The sequence below is a fragment of the Rhinoderma darwinii genome, chromosome 3 (genome assembly GCF_050947455.1).
Source record: "Rhinoderma darwinii isolate aRhiDar2 chromosome 3, aRhiDar2.hap1, whole genome shotgun sequence".
Classification (NCBI taxonomy): domain Eukaryota; kingdom Metazoa; phylum Chordata; class Amphibia; order Anura; family Rhinodermatidae; genus Rhinoderma; species Rhinoderma darwinii.
The window spans coordinates 151,593,126-151,612,105 of record NC_134689.1 but is presented as its reverse complement, the minus strand read 5'-3'; the positions used below and the strand labels follow the sequence as shown (position 1 = coordinate 151,612,105).

Sequence of the window (18,980 nt, the reverse complement as noted above, 5' to 3'; positions counted from 1 at the left end):
GCATAGCTCGCTGAGCTGCTCTGTTTCCGTAACTCTCGTAGTAATGAATGGCAGTTGCGGAAGCCGTGTAGCATGTGTTACGCTGTTTACGTAAATACCTTTCAGTTCTATGGGACTTAAGGAAACCTGGTCGGAAAACACACGCTGCAGCCACAACACAGAGGTAGAATGGGATTTAGGGGGCCCCGTTCTAGAGATAGGTGCGGGTCCCAGAGGTGGGACCCGCACTTATCTGACATTTATGATATATCCTGTGGATATATCATAAATGTCCTTGTTGGAGGAACCCTTCATATGTTTAGGACAGGTCCTATCCTATGTCTACGCAACAGCTAAATTTCTACTCTTAGGGTATCTTCACACAGAGTGTTTTCGGACGTTTTTCGGGCCGTAAACGCCTGAAAAACGGCCGAAAAATCGGAAGCAGAACTACTGCAAACATCTGCCCATTGATTGCAATGGGAAAAATGGCGTTCTGTTCCAACGACCGACAAGCTGTTTTTTTACGCGACCGTTTCGAAAAACAGGCGCGTAAAAAAACTGCTGCGAAAAAGAATTGCAGGTCACTTCTTGGGACGTTTTTGGAGCCGTTTTTCATAGGCTCTATTAAAAACCGCTCCAAAAACTGCCGTAAAAAACGCAGCGATAATCGTGAGTGGCTTAAAAACGTCTGAAAATCAGGAGCTGTTTTCCCTTGAAAACAGGTCCGTATTTTCAGACGTTTTTGACTCTGCATGTGAAAATACCCTTAGGCCTCAGCTAAGTTTCTACATTTTAGTTCAGGAGGGTAGATGGAGCCTAGTAGTGTTATTCACTACTAGTGAATGAGGATGCGGCGGTCTGAGTGGAGGAGGTCAGTGCGTGCCGGCCCGGGAGTGGACCACTGCAGTCACCTGACCTCACTCACCTGAACTCACGTCAGGTGACTCAGGTCATGTGACCGGTCTGGACCACTCTCGGGCTGGCACACACAGACCGACGCTGCAGCCATACTTGGCTCCGTCTGACCTCCTCCTGCTCCTAAGGGAATGTTCACACGTGCACGTCCGTTACGGCCGAAATTACGGGGCTGTTTTCAGGAGAAAACAGCCCCGTCATTTCAGCCGTAACGCCGCGTCCATTACGGACATAATTGGCGCTGCTATTCATTGAAGTCAATGAATAACGGCTCCAATTACGTCCCAAAAAGTGACCGGACACTTCTTTGGAGCGGGCGTCTATTTACGCGCCATCTTTTGACAGCGACGCGTAAATATACGCCTCGTGTGAACAGACAAACGTCAGCCCATTGCTTTCAATGGGCAGATGTTTGTCAACGCATTCAAGCCGTAATTTCAGATGTAATTCCAGGCGTAAAAAACCCGAATTACGTCCGTAATTTGGCGTGTCAACATACCCTAAATGTGAGTGAGTAGGGCGGATGGAGCCAAGTAGCGAAGAATGCGGCGGCAGCGCAGTCTGAGTGAGGTCGTGCTAGACCAAATGATCTCGCGGGCCTTACGTTCCCCATCCCTGCTGTAGGCAAATAAAATATTTGACTCTCTTTTCAGCTAAACGAAGGTTAATTTAATTAGTGTGTGAATGTTCAAGATAACACACCATTCATAAATCTAAAAACACATAAAGAAAAACTGTCCATGTAGCGTCTGGAGCCGCTGGGTGCCACAAACTCGAACATGCACACGGTTATAACCCTGAAAACCACTGAAACTTGTGTCTGTTTGTATGGTGGTCTGAGTTGTATGGAGTTCATTTTTTAGAAGGGCAGCTTTCAGAATTACTGTGACACATACTGGGCAGGATGCCAGAGCTGGCCTGTTTTCAGACTTTGTCTTTCCCTTCATTGAAGTGTCAGAAAGTAATTCATTGAACATTTGGTAGAGCTGGCAGCTCTTTCATTGAGTTCCAGTGTGGCAAAGTCACATGAGTTCGGGACCTCAAGCCAAGCGATGCGCAGTGATTTAGTGAGGAGTAGGAATCACTCAGGCTAGAAGAATGTCTTTCTGTGTTTTGATGTGGTTTTAACATCATTTCAGGTGTGATTAATATAGTAGTGCAAAGGGAAAATTGCTTTAGAATTTTAGTGTTATTGTTCCAAAAATATTTAACTGCGAATTGTGTGTTTTGTTTTTACTTAATCTGTCACCTTAATTGTTTGCATTCATTACTTTTTAACCCCTTATGGACCAGGCCATTTTAAATTTTTTTGTTTTAGTTTTTCCTTCCCTGCCTTCCAGGAGACATAACTTTTTTATTTTGGTGTGAGGGCTTATTTTTGTGGGGTAAGCTGTAGTTTTTATTGGCACCATTTAAAGTGCCATATAATGTACTGGGAAACTGAAAAAAATTCTATGTGGGGGTGAATTTGGAGGAACAGTGATTGTTTTTTTTTGGGTTTCTTTTTTACAGCTTTCACCGTGCGGTAAAAACAACAACTTTATTCTGTGGATCATTTTGATTATGTCGATACCAAATTTATATAGTTTGTTGTTGTTTTTTTATGGTTTTTTTAAAAAATATTTTACAAAGAAAAAAATATTTATAAAAAAATTGATTTGTCTCCACATTCTGAGACTAATAACTTCCATTAATGACGCAGTGTGAGGGCTTATTTTTGTCGCAGTGAGCTGTAATTTTTAACAGGTACTTCTTTTTTTGGCACAAACCGCTTTTGATCACTATGACTTTTTATATATATATATATATATATATATATATATATATATATATATATATATATATATACACAGTGAAGGAAATAAGTATTTGATCCCTTGCTGATTTTGTAAGTTTGCCCACTGTCAAAGTCATGAACAGTCTAGAATTTTTAGGCTAGGTTAATTTTACCAGTGAGAGATGGATTATATATAAAAAAAAAAAAAGAAAATCACTTAGTCAAAATTATATATATATATTTGCATTGTGCACAGAGAAATAAGTATTTGATCCCCTACCAACCATTAAGAGTTCAGCCTCCTCCAGACCAGTTACACGCTCCAAATCAACTTGGTGCCTGCATTAAAGACAGCGGTCTTAAATGGTCACCTGTATAAAAGACTCCTGTCCACAGACTCAATTAATCAGTCTGACTCTAACCTCTACAACATGGGCAAGACCAAAGAGCTTTCTAAGGATGTCAGGGACAAGATCATAGACCTGCACAAGGCTGGAATGGGCTACAAAACCATACGTAAGACGCTGGGTGAGAAGGAGACAACTGTTGGTGCAATAGTAAGAAAATGGAAGACATACAAAATGACTGTCAATCGACATCGATCTGGGGCTCCATGCAAAATCTCACCTCGTGGGGTATCCTTGATCCTGAGGAAGGTGAGAGCTCAGCCGAAAACTACACGGGGGGAACTTGTTAATGATCTCAAGGCAGCTGGGACCACAGTCACCAAGAAAACCATTGGTAACACATTACGCCGTAATGGATTAAAATCCTGCAGTGCCTGCAAGGTCCCCCTGCTCAAGAAGGCACATGTACAGGCCCGTCTGAAGTTTGCAAATGAATATCTGGATGATTCTGAGAGTGATTGGTTGAAAGTGCTGTGGTCAGATGAGACTAAAATTGAGCTCTTTGGCATTAACTCAACTCGCCGTGTTTGGAGGAAGAGAAATGCTGCCTATGACCCAAAGAACACCGTACCCACTGTCAAGCTTGGAGGTGGAAACATTATGTTTTGGGGGTGTTTCTCTGCTAAGGGCACAGGACTACTTCACCGCATCAATGGGAGAATGGATGGAGCCATGTACCGTCAAATCCTGAGTGACAACCTCCTTCCCTCCACCAGGACATTAAAAATGGCTCGTGGCTGGGTCTCCAGCACGACAATGACCTGAAACATACAGCCAAGGCAACAAAGGAGTGGCTCAAAAAGAAGCACATTAAGGTCATGGAGTGGCCTAGCCAGTCTCCAGACCTTAATCCCATCGAAAACTTATGGAGGGAGCTGAAGATCCGAGTTGCCAAGCGACAGCCTCGAAATCTTAATGATTTACAGATGATCTGCAAAGAGGAGTTGGCCAAAATTCCATCTAACATGTTTGCAAACCTCATCATCAACTACAAAAAATGTCTGACTGCTGTGCTTGCCAACAAGGGTTTTGCCACCAAGTATTAAGTCTTGTTTGCCAAAGGGATCAAATACTTATTTCTCTGTGCACAATACAAATAAATATATATAATTTTGAAAATGTGATTTTCAGGTTTTTTTTTAGATAATCTATCTCTCACTGGTAAAATTAACCTAGCCTAAAAATTCTAGACTGTTCATGTCTTTGACAGTGGGCAAACTTACAAAATCAGCAAGGGATCAAATACTTATTTCCTTCACTGTATATGACCAAAAAACAGCCATTATGAAATTTTTGGTATTTTTTTTCACCGTGCCTGTTAAATAATCTAATAGTATTATGTAATAACGTGATATTAGTAATAGTTCAGACTTTTATGGATACGACAATACCTATTTTGTTTCCTCTTTTTTTTTTTTACATTAGAGGAAAAGAGGTTTTGTTTTGCTTTTTAAACTTTTTTTTTTTTTTGTACATTACTAAAAACAATTAAAAAAAAAAAAAATGTAGTCCCCCTAGGGGACCTTGACCAGCTATTGCTAAATAGCTGGTACAATACACTGCAAAACAAAAGTATTGCAGTATATTGGGATTTGTTTACCAGCTACTATTAAGCCTTGCAAATGGCAGGGCTTAATAGGAGCAGAAGGATGGCAGACCTGGGGGCATTCATTAGGTCCCAAAGCATGCAGTTGTACTACTTCCAGATCCTCCTGAAAACACTTCCTGTTCTGATTTCTGAGTTTCAGTGTGATCACAGGGGCCATTGGTACACATGTATTAAGTGTTTGTTTGTCTTTGTACAACTGGTATTGAATACTCGCTGTAAGCAGTCATTTACAGCGAGATTACGCTTGCTGTGGTGTAAATCACACACAAACGTTACAGAAGTGTTGGGATTGTGAATAGACATCCCGTCCTGATTGGACGCGAAGTCTGTTTACAGTCAAGACACTTCAGTAATGTTAATGTGTGTGTATGTGACAGCACATAGTGAACAACGCAGGATCACTATGTGCAGATAAATGGATGAGAGAGAAGTGTATGACGCTGATTGGTCAGCGTCATACACTATTCTCTCCACAACGCCCACTTGGTCAAAAGTAAAAACACGCCCAGTTGGGCATTAAGAAGTCATTAGCATAAAGCTAAAATCGCTCATAACTTGGTGAAAATAGATTGTTTTTCTAAATAAAAAACACTGCTGTAATCTACGGTACATTTCAGCGCCGATCACATTATGTACAATATATCGCACTTATAATGTGGTGACAGAGCCTCTTTAGGTGTCAAAATAAAGTGGCATAGGGGCATCATATTTTTTAATGTATTTATGCCAGAGAACTTCTTTCAGCTCTTGTATTGGTGAGCTACCCTGTAAGTCCATGTCTGACCTCTTAGAGAGCCTCGAAACATGGGTTAGCAGCCGAAAATAGATACTGTAGACAGTATTTCAAAGTAGGGTCCTGGTTGGCTATGTAAGTTGCCATGTGTACAGCCTCGCTAGAAAACAGATTCTTCTGGCACTCTCCTTTTCCATGGAGAGCATTTTTCATACTTTCCCAGGAAGCATTGCACTAAAGTCTCTCTACCATTTGCTGGATCTGAAACTGATTGTATCTCAGAAGCCTGCAGAATTGTGAATGCAGCTGTGGATGAGAATAACTATAATGTATTTGATATGTTACCATATCTGCTTTAAATTCCATATTTTTTATTTATTTTTTGCAGCCACAACAGGAAAAGAAGTCTGGTCAGGTAAACCGCTATTTTATATATTTTTAACCTATATTTATTTTGTAGCTGACTGTGTAATCATGAAACCTATTACCCAAACTTTGGCCATAAAAGCCAAGTCTAAGTAATGATAATAAGGCCTTATTCACAAGGTCCGTGTGGCATCAGCATATGGTGCGTGGCTGTGTGATTTCCGCGCAGCCGGCATCATTATGACACTCCGTGCGGCACCCGGAAGTGCTTCCGTGTGCCGTGTGCGATTTGCACGCACCCATTGACTTCAATGGGTGCGTGCTGTGTGAAACACGGGCAAGTATAGGACGTGTCGTGAGTTTTACGCAGCACACATACGCTGCGTGAAAATCACTGACAGTCTGAACGACCCCATTTGCTTACATAGGTCCGCGCGACGCACATGAAAATCACGCGCGTAGCACGGACGTATAACACGTGTGAATAAGGCCTAATAATGTAAAATAAATATTTTGTTAAATGGAATGTAAGTCCCTATTCACACGACAGGGTTTCTCTGCCTTGTGACACCCTTTCAAAAAACGGCCGTCACATGGCCGCAGTAGGAATAGGGGCTATTCACATGACCGATTAAAAAAAAAAATGGGACATGCCCTATTTTCGGGCGTTCTCCCGGCCGCCCGGCTCCCGTAGAAGTCTTTGGGGCCGGGTAATACACAGCCATCACTGGAATGTGTTCCGAGTGACGGCCGTGTCTTCCGTCGCTCGCTCTCTCCTCCTCCTCCTCCTCCTCACAGTGCGAAGTGCATGTGAAGAGGAGGAGGTTATTTTTTTGCTCCCTGTAGGAGTGGAATCCCCAATCCTCGGCCACAGCTTCGGCAATGAGAAGTCCCTTAGTTCACTTTCCATTTATGGACACAATGACGTCAGGGACTTCTCCTGGGATGGTGGCGCTATCTACAGAAGGGTAGGAGGGGGTGCCATCTATGGGGGTGGGGGGATGCTATGTAAAAATGGCTGAGAAAAATGGACCCAAATGGCCGTTTTTATCGGCCGACACTCGGACCCTATCGTGTGAATAAAACCTTAGGCTCTATTCACATGACAGGGTCTGAGTGTCGGCCAATAAAAACTGCTGTTTTGGTCCGTTTTTCTTGGCCGTTTTGCATCCGTTCCGGGCCATGTTTGCGGTTTTTAATGGCCGATTTTGACCCGTCTTGCATCCTTTTTTTTTCCCTGTCCGTTTTAAAAACGGATGAATTTAATTTGTACATTTTTTGCCACACATTTCTCTCTGTAGATACTGCCACAGCCCCCCTTGCAGGTAGTTTCACACAGCCCCCCTTGTAGGTAGTTTCACACAGCCCCCCTGTAAGTAGTGCCACACAGTCCCCCTGTATGTAGTTCTACACAGGACTCTTTTACATAGCACCCCCCCCCCCCATAGATGGCACCCCCCCCCTACCTTTCTGTAGACAGGAGAAGTCCCTGACTTCAATGTCCATATATGAACAGTGGAGTCAGGGACTTCTCCTGGAGCGGGTACACCAGCCACAGTGCCGGGGATTCCTCTTCAGAAGTCCCTGACGTCACTGTGTCCATATATAGACAGTGAAGTCAGAGATTTCTCCTGGAGCGGAATCCCCAATCCCCGGCCACAGCCTTGCCGAAGCTGTGGCCGGGGATTGGGGATTCCGCTCCTACAGGGAGTAAAAAAAATACCCTCCTCCTCACATGCACTGTGAGGAGGAGAGAGCGAGCGACGGAAGACACGGCCGTCACTCGGAACACATTCCAGTGATGGCCGTGTATTACCCGGCCCCATAGACTTCTATGGGAGAACGGCTGAAAATAGGGCATGTCCCATTTTTTGATGACCCGGTTTGCCGGGCCGTCAAAAAAACGGTTGTGTGAATAGCCTCATTTGGGGTCTATTGTTCCTACTGCAGCCGCGTGACGGAAACCCTGTCGTGTGAATAGGGCCTCAGGCTAAGCTCACACTTGTGTTGTATAATCCATTACTCTGATTCGTTTTTAGATCAGAATAAGGATAAAAATGGATCAGTTAAAAATCCAATTAAAATCAATGGGATTTTTAATTGTGTCCATTGTGTTAGTCATCCATTTTTTTGAGGGAGATAAAAGTGCAAAGTACAGGACTTTTACTCTGTTCAAAAAAACGGATGTCTAACGGATGTGTTATTTTTTATCATTGGTGTCAATGTAAAACAGATACAAAGGGATTGTAATCAGTTTGCATTCCTTATTTTGATTTCAATGGGATTTTTAACTGATCGATTTTTTTATTCTAATTCTAATCTAAAAACGGATTAGCGTAACGGATTATACAACGCAAGTGTGAATTTAGCCTTTAACTTTATTCACACAACCAGGTGTCAAATTGGTCGTGAAAAATGGCAGTTTTTCACAGCAGATTTGCACCCGTGTGGGACCTGTTTTCACGGATCCCTTATAGACTTGAGTCTATTGAAGGATCCGGGAAAGCGAGCAAAAATAGGACGTCCTATTTTTTCCCGTGCCGTTCACGCAGTCCGTAAAAAAAAAATGGCTGTGTGAATAGCCTCCTAGACATGCATGGATTTTAATGCAGTCTTGTGACGGCTGTTAAAAAAACGCCCGTCATACGGCCAATTATCCCTCTCATATGAATAGGGCCTTAGTGAACATGTTATTTATTTTCATTGTTTGTTTGGTGTTCCATTGTCTCAATTTTGCTTATTTGCTGGTTTCATATATAATATGAATTGATTTTTGGATCTGAAAAGGCAAAATAGAACTACTTTTCTCAAAAAGTATGTTCGGCTTTGAACAGGATTTTACATTTTGACACATTCAACATAAAAAGTTAAGTAAGACTTAGTTCACACAGTGCAGTTTTGGTCTTTTTCATCTATTTTTTAAAAGCCAAAATCAGGACTGCGTTTGAAATCAAGAAGATGTAGACATTTTTATTCTATTTTTAGGTACCCCTTCTGGTTGTGGTTAAAAAAAAAGATGCAAAATACTGACAAAATCCACACTGTGTGAAAGGATTGTATTTGTGTGTGATATGTTTTATGAGTTTGTCAAATACATTTATGCTCATGATCAGATGTGTACTACTTCAACCCTTTTGCTGGCAGGTATATTTTTTCATTTTGGACCTATGGTAGCCAGGAACATTTTCACACTTTTGACATGTACTAATTTACACTTTCTTAAAGTGGACACCTGGCACGTTGTCAAAATGCTGCTCAGCACATTATACACATGGGCACTGTCATGCAATTTTATGCCAAAGTGCAATTTTTTATTAAAATACATAAAAACTGATATTTGTTCCTAAAAGTGTGACCCAATCAGAAAATTAGATGGACCACACATCCTAAAAATAAAAGTCCACTATGTACAGAGTTCATACATACCATGCAAATATCAATGTAGATGCAATATACTGTACAATGCAAATTCATAAAATCACCAAAATTGAAAAGACCAAAACCTGGTTTCAACCTGGAAATTTAAAAAAAGTAACCTGTAAAATACAGATGAGAAACACCTTAAAAAGGGGGTGCACCCCCCAAACGCTATATGTTTCCTGGAATCAGATGACATACATTTGCGCCTAAAACTCATATACAAGCAGAGGTTTACACACAAAAACAATTGAAAAATAATAGATCAAGTAGTGCATAGTTCATATATACCACAATCCTCTACATCAATCATAGTTTGTACTCTTAAAAATGCTGAAAGAGAGGGCATGTAATATTTGGCAGTCATCCCCAAATGTGTTAAATATATATATACTGAACACAGCAAACAGCTACTATACATAAGTAGTGCAATGTATCGTACCGGGGATCAGGAGATCAGATCTTCAAGTCCCCTAGTAAGTGTAAAAATAAATAAATAAAAGGTTTATGTAATAAAAACAATAATCGTCCTGTTTTCCTAAGGCCTTGTTTACACGGCGTGTAATCGACGCGTTTTTGCCACGTTTTATGCACCGAAAAATGTGTCAAAAACGCTTGCTTTAAGCTTCCCATTGACATCAATGGGAAAACGCATTGTAGTACATACGAAGCGTTTTTGTTATGCTCGCGTGTTTAAAAAACGCGTTGTGTAAAAAAAGAAGCATCAGGTCAATTCTTGGCGCCAAAAACACGCCTAATTCCCTTAGTCAATGGTAGTCCTAATTACGCGGCCACAAATCGTGCCAAAAATGCAGCGAAAAAAGCGTAAAAAACGCATATACTTTAAAAAGCTAGTGTTCTGTTTGATGTTTCCATCGGGGAAACCCCTCAACGGAAAGGCAAACGGAAACCTTAGCTTCTGTTTGCATCACCACTGATCTCAAAGGTGACGGAAACTTTGCTAATGGTTTCCGTTTGTCACCTTTGTGAAAGGGTACCGTTGTTTTTGACGGAATCAATAGCGCAGTCACTAATAATACCCCTCTTCATTTTTTCATATCCCATCCTTCATTAGTTTATCTCAAATGGAAACCGTCACGTTGAAAATGACGTTTAATTTGCAAGCAGCATGTTATAGAGTGGGAGGAGATAAGCAGATTGATGTAGAGTTTTGTGGGAAACGTTTAACTTGTAATTTATTCATCTAAATCTCTGATCATTCTGGGTTTAGGAATCCAGTGGGCCATCTCACACATTTATTGGCAGCCTTTCTTGTGTGAGTGTACATACAGAGATGGCTATCAACCACTGAGTAGGACCACCCACTGGACTCCTAAATCCAGAAGGAGCAGAGACATATCAATAAATTACAAGTTATACTAAAATCTTTTTGCACAAATTTATGTATCAATTTACTCACCACCTCCTGCTCTATCTGCTATTTGCAAATTAGACTGCATATTCAACGTAACAGGTTCCCTTTAACCCTTTGGGTATGTGCACACACACTAATTACGTCCGTAATTGACGGACGTATTTCGGCCGCAAGTACCGGACCGAACACAGTGCAGGGAGCCGGGCTCCTAGCATCATACTTATGTACGATGCTAGGAGCCTCTGCCTCTCCATGGAACTACTGTCCCGTACTGAAAACATGATTACAGTACGGGACAGTTGTCCTGCAGAGAGGCAGGGACTCCTAGCATCGTACATAACTATGATGCTAGGAGCCCGGCTCCCTGCACTGAGTTCGGTCCGGGACTTGCGGCCGAAATACGTCCGTCAATTACGGACGTAATTAGTGTGTGTGCACATACCCTTTTGCTGCTATTTATTTATTATTTTGGAGATTTTGCACTTCTGGTTGCCAGGACACTTTTCCAGCTTTTGACATGTACAAATAAAAGATTTAAAAAAAAACATACCTATATATTTGAAAGTAAACACCTGGCTCATTGTGAAAATGCCACTCAGCACTTTATAGACCGAGGCCCAATCATGCAATTTGCCATAGAAAAATGCAAACAAATTAATATTTGTGGCTAAAAGTGACCGAGCAGAAAAATTAGTTGGACCACACATCCTGAAAATAAAAGTTAAATATGTACAGAGTTAATTTATGCCTATGTCTTCATGCACTTATCTTCATAATATAACCAGAATTGAAAAGACCAAAAAAATCTGTTTTTAACCCCTTGAGTACCCAGCTCATTTTGGCCTTGAGGATCAGACCCATTTTTTCAAATCTGACATGTATCACTTTATGTGGTAATAACTCCGTAATGCTTTTACCTATCCAATTGATTCTGAGATTGTTTTCTCGTGACATATTGTACTTTAGTTTAGTGCAAAAATTTGGTCGATAAATTCATTGCTTATTTGTGAAAAACACCAACATTTAGCGAAAATATGAAGAAATTATGATTTTTCCAATTTTAAATGCATCTGCTTGTAAAACAGATGGTAATACCACACAAAATAGTTACCAATTAACATCTCCCATATGTCTACTTTATGTTTGCATCGTTTTTTGAACATCCTTTTATTTTTCTATGACCTCACAAGGCTTAGAACTTTAGCAGCAATTTCTCATATTTTTAAGAAAATTTCAAAAAGCGATTTTTTTCAGGGACGAGTTCAGTTCTGAAGTGGTTTTGAGTGCCCTATATATTAGAAACCCCCATAAAACACCCCATTTTGAAAACTGCACCCCTCAAAGTATCCAAAACAGCATTCAGAAAGTGTTTCAACCCTTTAGGCGTTTTACAGGAATTGAAGGAAAGTAGAGCTGAAATTTTCAAATTTCATTTTTTTTTAAAAAATTCATATGTAATAAATTTTCTTCTGTACCACAGAAGGTTTTACCTGAGAAACGCAACTCAATATTTATTGCCCAGATTCTGCAGCTTTTAGAAATATCCCACATGTGGCCCTAGTGCGCTAATGGACTGAAACACAGGCCTCAGAAGCAAAGGAGCACCTCTTGGATTTTGGGGCTTCCTTTTTTCAGAATATATTTTAGGCACCATGTCAGGTTTGAAGAGGTCTTGTGGTGCCAAAACAGTGGAAACCCCCAAAAGTGACCCCCATTTTTTAAACTACACCCCTCAGGGAATTTATCTAGGGGTATAGTTAGCATTTTGACCCCACAGGTATTTTGCTATATTTTCTGGAGTTAGTCTGTGAAAATGAAAATCTACTTTTTTTCTGGAAAAACGTAAAAATTTCACATTTTTGCAAGAAATAAAGGAGAGAAAGCACCCCAACATTTGTAAAGCAAATTCTCGCGATTACGGAAATACCGCATATGTGGTAATAAACTGCTGTTTGGACCCACAGCAGGGCTCAGAAGTGAAGGACCCCCATTTGGATTTTGGAGCGCTGATTTTACTGGAATGGTTTTCAGTGCCGTGTCACGTTTGCAACGCCCTGGAGGGACCTAAACAGTGGAATCCCCCCAAAAGTGACCCCATTTTGGAAACTATACCCCTCAAGGAATTTTTCTAGTGGTATAGTTATCATTTTGACCCCACAGGTTTTTTGCTGAATTTATTGGAATTAGTCTGTGAAGATGAAAAGAGACTTTTTTTTTGGAAAAAACACAGAATTTTCTAATTTTTATAAGGAATAAAGGAGAGAAAGTACCTCAACATTTGTAAAGCAATTTCTCCTGATTACGGAAATACCCCATTATGTGGTAATAAACTGCTGTTTGGACCCATGGCAGGGCTCAGAAGGGACGGAGCACCATTTGGATTTTGCAGCTCAGATTTAGCTGAATTGGTTTCTGGGGGCCATGTCGCATTTGCAGAGTCCCTGAAGTACCAGTACAGCAGAAATTCCCCACATGTGATCCCAATTTGGAGACTATACCCCTGAAAGAATTAAATTAGAGGTGTAGTGAGCATTTTGAGCCCTCAGGTGTTTTATAGATTTTCTTAGAATTGGTCCGTGAAAATGAAAACATTTTTTTTTTCCAATAACCTGTAGCTTTAGCTCAGAATTTTTCATTTCCACAAGGAATACAGGAGAAAAGACACCCCAAAATGTGTTACACAATTTCTCCTGATTACGGAAATACCCCATATGTAGTTGTAAACGGCTATTTGGACATACGGCAAGGGTCTAAACGGAAAAAGTGCAATTTCGTTTTTGGAGTGGAGATTTTACAAAATTTGTTTTTGACGCCATGTTGCATTGCGCTGAGGTACGAGTACAGTGAAAACTCCCGAGAAGTGACCCCATTTAGGAAACTACACCCCTCAAGGAATTCATCTAGAAGTGTAGTGAGCATTTTGACCCCCAAAGGTTTTGCAGAAATTAGTGCACAGTGGATGTTGCAGATTGAAAATTGACATTTTCCACATATATGCTATTTCAGTGCCCAATGCGTTGGGCCCAGCTTGTACCACTGGAGACATACGCCCCATAAATAGTTAAGCGGTTCTCCAGAGTACGGTAATACCCCATATGTGGTCATAAACCGCTGTTTGGGCACACTGCCAGGCCCAGAAGGAGCGCCATTTGGCTTTTGGAGCGCAGATTTTGCTTGGTAGTAGTTTTGTTTAGTGTTTTACTGGTGTTTCAGTTTATAATGTGGGGGCATATGTAATCTGTGCGGAGTACATACATTTTTTGCGTGACACACTGTCGTTTTTATTGGTACCATGTTTGGCTACGCGCGACTTTTTGATCACTTTTTATTCCATTTTTTTGGAAACAACGTGACCAAAAAAGGAAATTCTGCCATTGTTTTTTATGGTATTTTTTTTACGGTGTTCACCGTACGGGATAAATAATATGATATTTTTTTAGGTCAGGCCGATACGAACGCGGCGATACCTATTATGTCTAGTTTTTGTCTTTTTTTTCATTTTTTTTCTAATTATAAAGGGCTTGATCAGGGAAACCAGGCGATTATTGTTTTTATGACGTAAAACTTGTATTTATTTATCTAAAACTTTTTTTTAACTTTTTTTTCACTTTTTATTTGACACATACTAGGGGACTGGAAGATCTGATCTTCTGATCCCCTGCACAATACACTGCACTACTTCTGTATGTACTGATGTAGTGCAGTGTATTGTAACTGTCACTTTACAACTGACAGTTGAGCCTATTACGTCCTGCCTTGGGCAGGACCTAATAGGCTCAACTGTCACTTTACAACTGACAGTTGAGCCTATTACGTCCTGCCTTGGGCAGGACCTAATAGGCTCCCATACCTGGCAACCAGGAAGCCGTTGCTAGGCTTCCTGGTTGCCATTGCAACCATCAGAACCCAGCGATTTTTCGCGGGGGGGGGCAATGGGGTGCAGAGGGAGCCCCCTCCCTCTGTAGCAATCACTTAAATGCCGCTGTCGCTATTGACAGCGGCATTTAAGGGGTTAAACTACAGCGATCGGAGAGGACAGTGATCGCTGTAGTTGCAGTGGGATGTCGGCTGTATATTACAGCCGACATCCGATGAAGATGGAGCGAGCACAGCTCCTGTGCCCGCTTCATCCTCAGTGCGTTACTATACGCTCATTTTCGGGAAGGGGTTAATAAAAATAGTGTTTTTTTTTTTTACACTGCTTTCTCTGATCTCCTCACGTATCTCACAGAAGTGAGGACATCAGAGAAAGTGACAGGAGCTTTCTCCTGCAGTCGACGTCACAGACGGCTGTGATTGGTCAGTCTTCAGACACTGACCAATCACAGCAATCGCCGGCATTGGGGACTGCTAATTGGTCCCCAGGCCGGTAGCAGAGACGGTTAGCTGTCAATGACAGCTGCCGCCGCTGTTCTGTCACTATGTGATTTCACATAGTGACAGTTTATTCCTGCGCCGTAATAGTACGTCGAAGGTACGCTGGAATAAGCGGCCAGCGACGTACTATTACGTCGAAGGTACGCAAGGGGTTAAGCTGGAAATTTAAAAAAAGGAACAACCTATAAAATACACACCTTAAAAAGTGTGTGCACCACTAAACCCTATATTTTTCCTCAAGCATACAACCTGATAATTGCAGTTGCACTGGACTGTAATATTTACAGCAAGGCAAGCGTAATCTCGCGAGATTACGATGTAACCTGTCATTTAAAACGAGATTACGTTTGCCTTGCTGTAAATATCACAGAGACGCTACAGAAGTGACTGGATTCTGAATACACATCACGTCCTGGCTGGAGGTAATGTATATTCATTGTCAGTAACGCTATAGTGTGTTTATGTGGCTGCACATAGCGATATAGCTATATCGCTTTGTGCTGTTTAAATGAATGGAGAGAAGTGTATGACGCTGATTGGTCAGCGTCATACACTCCTCTGTACAACGCCCACTTCGCCAAAAAGTAAAACACGCCCAGTTGTCCATTAAGAAACTCATTAGCATAAAGCTAATATAGGTCATAACTCCATCAAAAATGATCGTTTTTCTAAATAGAAAACACTGCTGTAATCTACATTACAGCGCCGATCGCATCATGTACAATATAGGCCACTTATAATGTGGTGACAGAGCCTCTTTAAAAGTAGCTCTGTTTTAGTCAATGACTGCAAATCCCAGTGTATACTTCACCCTTGTTCTCAGATAAATTGTCAGGAACCCTTCAGTCTGCTTCTCTAGAATAAAAATCTGAAAAATGAAAGTGAAACTTTTAATTCTTTGTCCTTGTACAGTTATAGAATTTACCCTAATTGACATCACAGTTATTTGTTGTTAAAAAGACTCCTATTGAAAAGGTCGGAGGCCATGTTCAGCTATTCTGTCAGTGTACTCCACAGTTCTTCTTTATGTTTGAATGAGTTTCCCTTTAAAGTAGAGGAGTTCAGTATGAGATGAAACAACTAGGACATGAGCTCATGTGGGCTTCCTAATCTGAATGGTGTTGGGAAATAGTGATAAATTATATAAACATGGGGACTACATGGAAGTTCATAGGAGGATAATGTAAATCTCAAACTGCATTCACAGGAATCTTTTCCTTTTCCATCTGTTTCCTTGAGAATATCCCCATTGATGTCTTTTCCATGTTGCAGTGAGAATTTAGTTTGAAGCTTATCCTTTTTCTAACAATGCTGCCTGGGGACTTTATACTCACTCTAATTGTTTTGCAAGCAGTATACAATCTTAATTTAATGAAGGATTACTGACCTTAGGCTTCGTTCACATCTGCCCAGGGTCCCGTTTCTACGTCCCGTCTGAGCTTTCCGTCGGAACGGGAGCCTGACTGACACAAACTGTAACCAATTTCAATGGTGACGGATTGATTTCATTGGTGATGGATCTAGTCCCAATCGTTTCCGTTTGTCTCAGTTGTGCAAGGGTTCCTTCGTTTTGATGGAATCAATAGTGTAGTCGACTGCGCTATTGATTCCGTAAAAATGACGGAACCCTTGCACAACTTAGACAAACAGGAACCATTCGCACCGGATCCGTCACCATTGAAATCAATGGTAATGGAAACGTAAACCTATGGTTTCCGTTTGTATCTGTCAGGGCTCCGTTCCGACGGAAAGCTCCCTCGCAATGGAGCCCTGATGCAGATGTGAAAATAGCCTTAATGTGGTGAATTTCATATTTTCTGTTTAGTACTGTAAAAATACAGTGGTGGCCTGCCTGTAAGGCCTAATGCACATGACCATATTACGGCTCTGTGGAGCCATATTGTATGGCCACATTTCTCTGATTTACATAAAAAATTGCAACATGTTTCATGGCATACCATATTACGGAGGTACAGTTGTAAGAATAAGTAAGTGAACACTTAAAAATTACATTTCTTCATTGATTATTAATAAAATGTGGTCTGGTTTATTATCCAAGTCACAATTCTAGGGTTGGCCAGGAAAAAAATATTTTCTAAAAAGTGTCCCCTAGCCTTGGTTTGCCTTTCCTAAAACTCCCTACATACCTTCTAACCAGTTTCTGTTTGAGCTCAATCATCACTGCTGCTCTTTCTGTTTGTTTACATTACTTGCTTCTGTTCCTGTCTTGTAACCGACCATACCCATGAACCCTTGCTGCATCTGAGGGGACAGCTTACATCCCCCTTCCTCCCTCCACAGCATCTCAGCTATTTGCATACTGCCACGTCCCTTTATGTTCACAGGGTCATTCCCTGCTAGAACTAGGCAGCCAGCTCCCTCCCTGCACGCAGTCACACACACTAATAATCACACAGGGATGATGGGGGTTATATACAGGAATGTTACCCCCAACATCGCTGTGTATAACCCGCAACATCCCTGTATATAACCCCAACATCCCTATGTATTACCCCCAACATCCCTGTAAATAGCCGCCATCATTCCTGAGTATAACCCGCATCATCCCTGTGTATATCCCCCAACATCCTATACCGGGATGATGCCAGTTATATACAGGAAAGGGGGTAATAGACAGGGATGTTGGGGGTACTAGACAGGGATGATGGGCGTCACATACTGGGATGATGGGGACCATATAACCCCATCAGCCCTGTATTTATGTAACAATCGGGGCACGCGGAGATTAAGGAATAACAACGCCGCCCTCTCCTCCTTCTACATCAGGGAGGAGGAGCATGTACACGAGGGCGTGTACTAGGAGAGATGACGCTTCATGCACTTCCGGCTGAACAGAGGCACGTTTCGTCATCAACCACATTTAGGCTCTATTCACACGACCGGGTTCGAGTGTCGGCCGATAAAAACAGCCATTTTGGTCTGTTTTGCATCCTCTCCAGGCCGTGTTTCCGCTTTTAACGAACGATTTTGACCCGTTTTGCATCTGATTTTTTTCCCTGTCCATTTTAAAAACTGATGAATTTCATTTGTAAATTTTCTGCCACACCCTGCCCTCTGTAGATAATGCCACACCCTGCCCTCTGTAGATAATGCCACACCCTGCCCTCTGTAGATAATGCCACACCTGCCCTCTGTAGATAATGCCACACACTGTCCTCTGTAGATAATGCCACACACTGCCCTCTGTAGATAATGCCACACACTGCCCTCTCTAGATAATGCCACACAGCTCCCTGTAGGTAATGCCACACAGCCCCCCTTGTAGGTAGTGCCACAGAGCCTCCCTGTAGGTAATGCCACAGAGCCCCACTGTAGGTAGTGTTACACAGCACCCTTGTACAATAGATGGCACCCCCGCCCATATATTGGCCCCCCGCTACCTTCCTGTATGGGACCGCTCCAGTAGAAGTCCCTGACTTCACTGTCCATAAATGCCACAGCGGCGGGGATTCCGCTAAAGAAGTCCCTGACGTCACTGTTTATATATGGACAGTGACGTCAGGGATTTCTCCTGGAGAGGAATCCCCGGCCACAACTTCAGCCGAAGCTGTGGCTAGGGATTCCGCTCATACAGGGAGCAACAAAATACCCTCCTCCTACATTACAGGCAGTGGGCCATGCGGATGTTTCATTAGCTCTTAAGAGTTCCGCCTCTGATCCCACTGTCTGTAAACACAGTTGATCATAGTACACGCCCCCTCCTTCTCGTCGGCCATGTTACAACCGTTCTTTGAAGTGTGAGGAGGAGGGAGCGTGTACTATGATGGATGACGCTCCGTGTCTTTGCTCAGCCAGCACTTCCGACTGAACAGAAGCACGGCGCGTCATCAACTGTGTGTACAGGCAGTGGGACCAGAGGTGGAGCTCTGAAGAACTCATGAAACATCCATCCGGACTACTGCCTGTAAATGTAGTTGATGACGTGCTGTGCCTTTGTTCAGCCGGAAGTGCTGCCTGAGCAAAGACACAGAATAAAAAATGTACTCCTGGTGCAGTCACGT

At 42.0% G+C, this 18,980-nt stretch overlaps 1 protein-coding gene across 1 annotated transcript in view; it reads left to right on the top strand.

Moving 5' to 3' along the window:
* The window catches only part of HMGA2 (high mobility group AT-hook 2), a 284,522-nt gene that overhangs the window by 201,990 nt on the left and 63,552 nt on the right, over window positions 1-18,980 (top strand). The window contains exon 4 of the mRNA XM_075860115.1: window positions 5,812-5,838. Within this exon, the coding sequence (XP_075716230.1) occupies window positions 5,812-5,838 (27 nt within the window). The remainder of the gene's footprint in view (window positions 1-5,811; window positions 5,839-18,980) is intronic.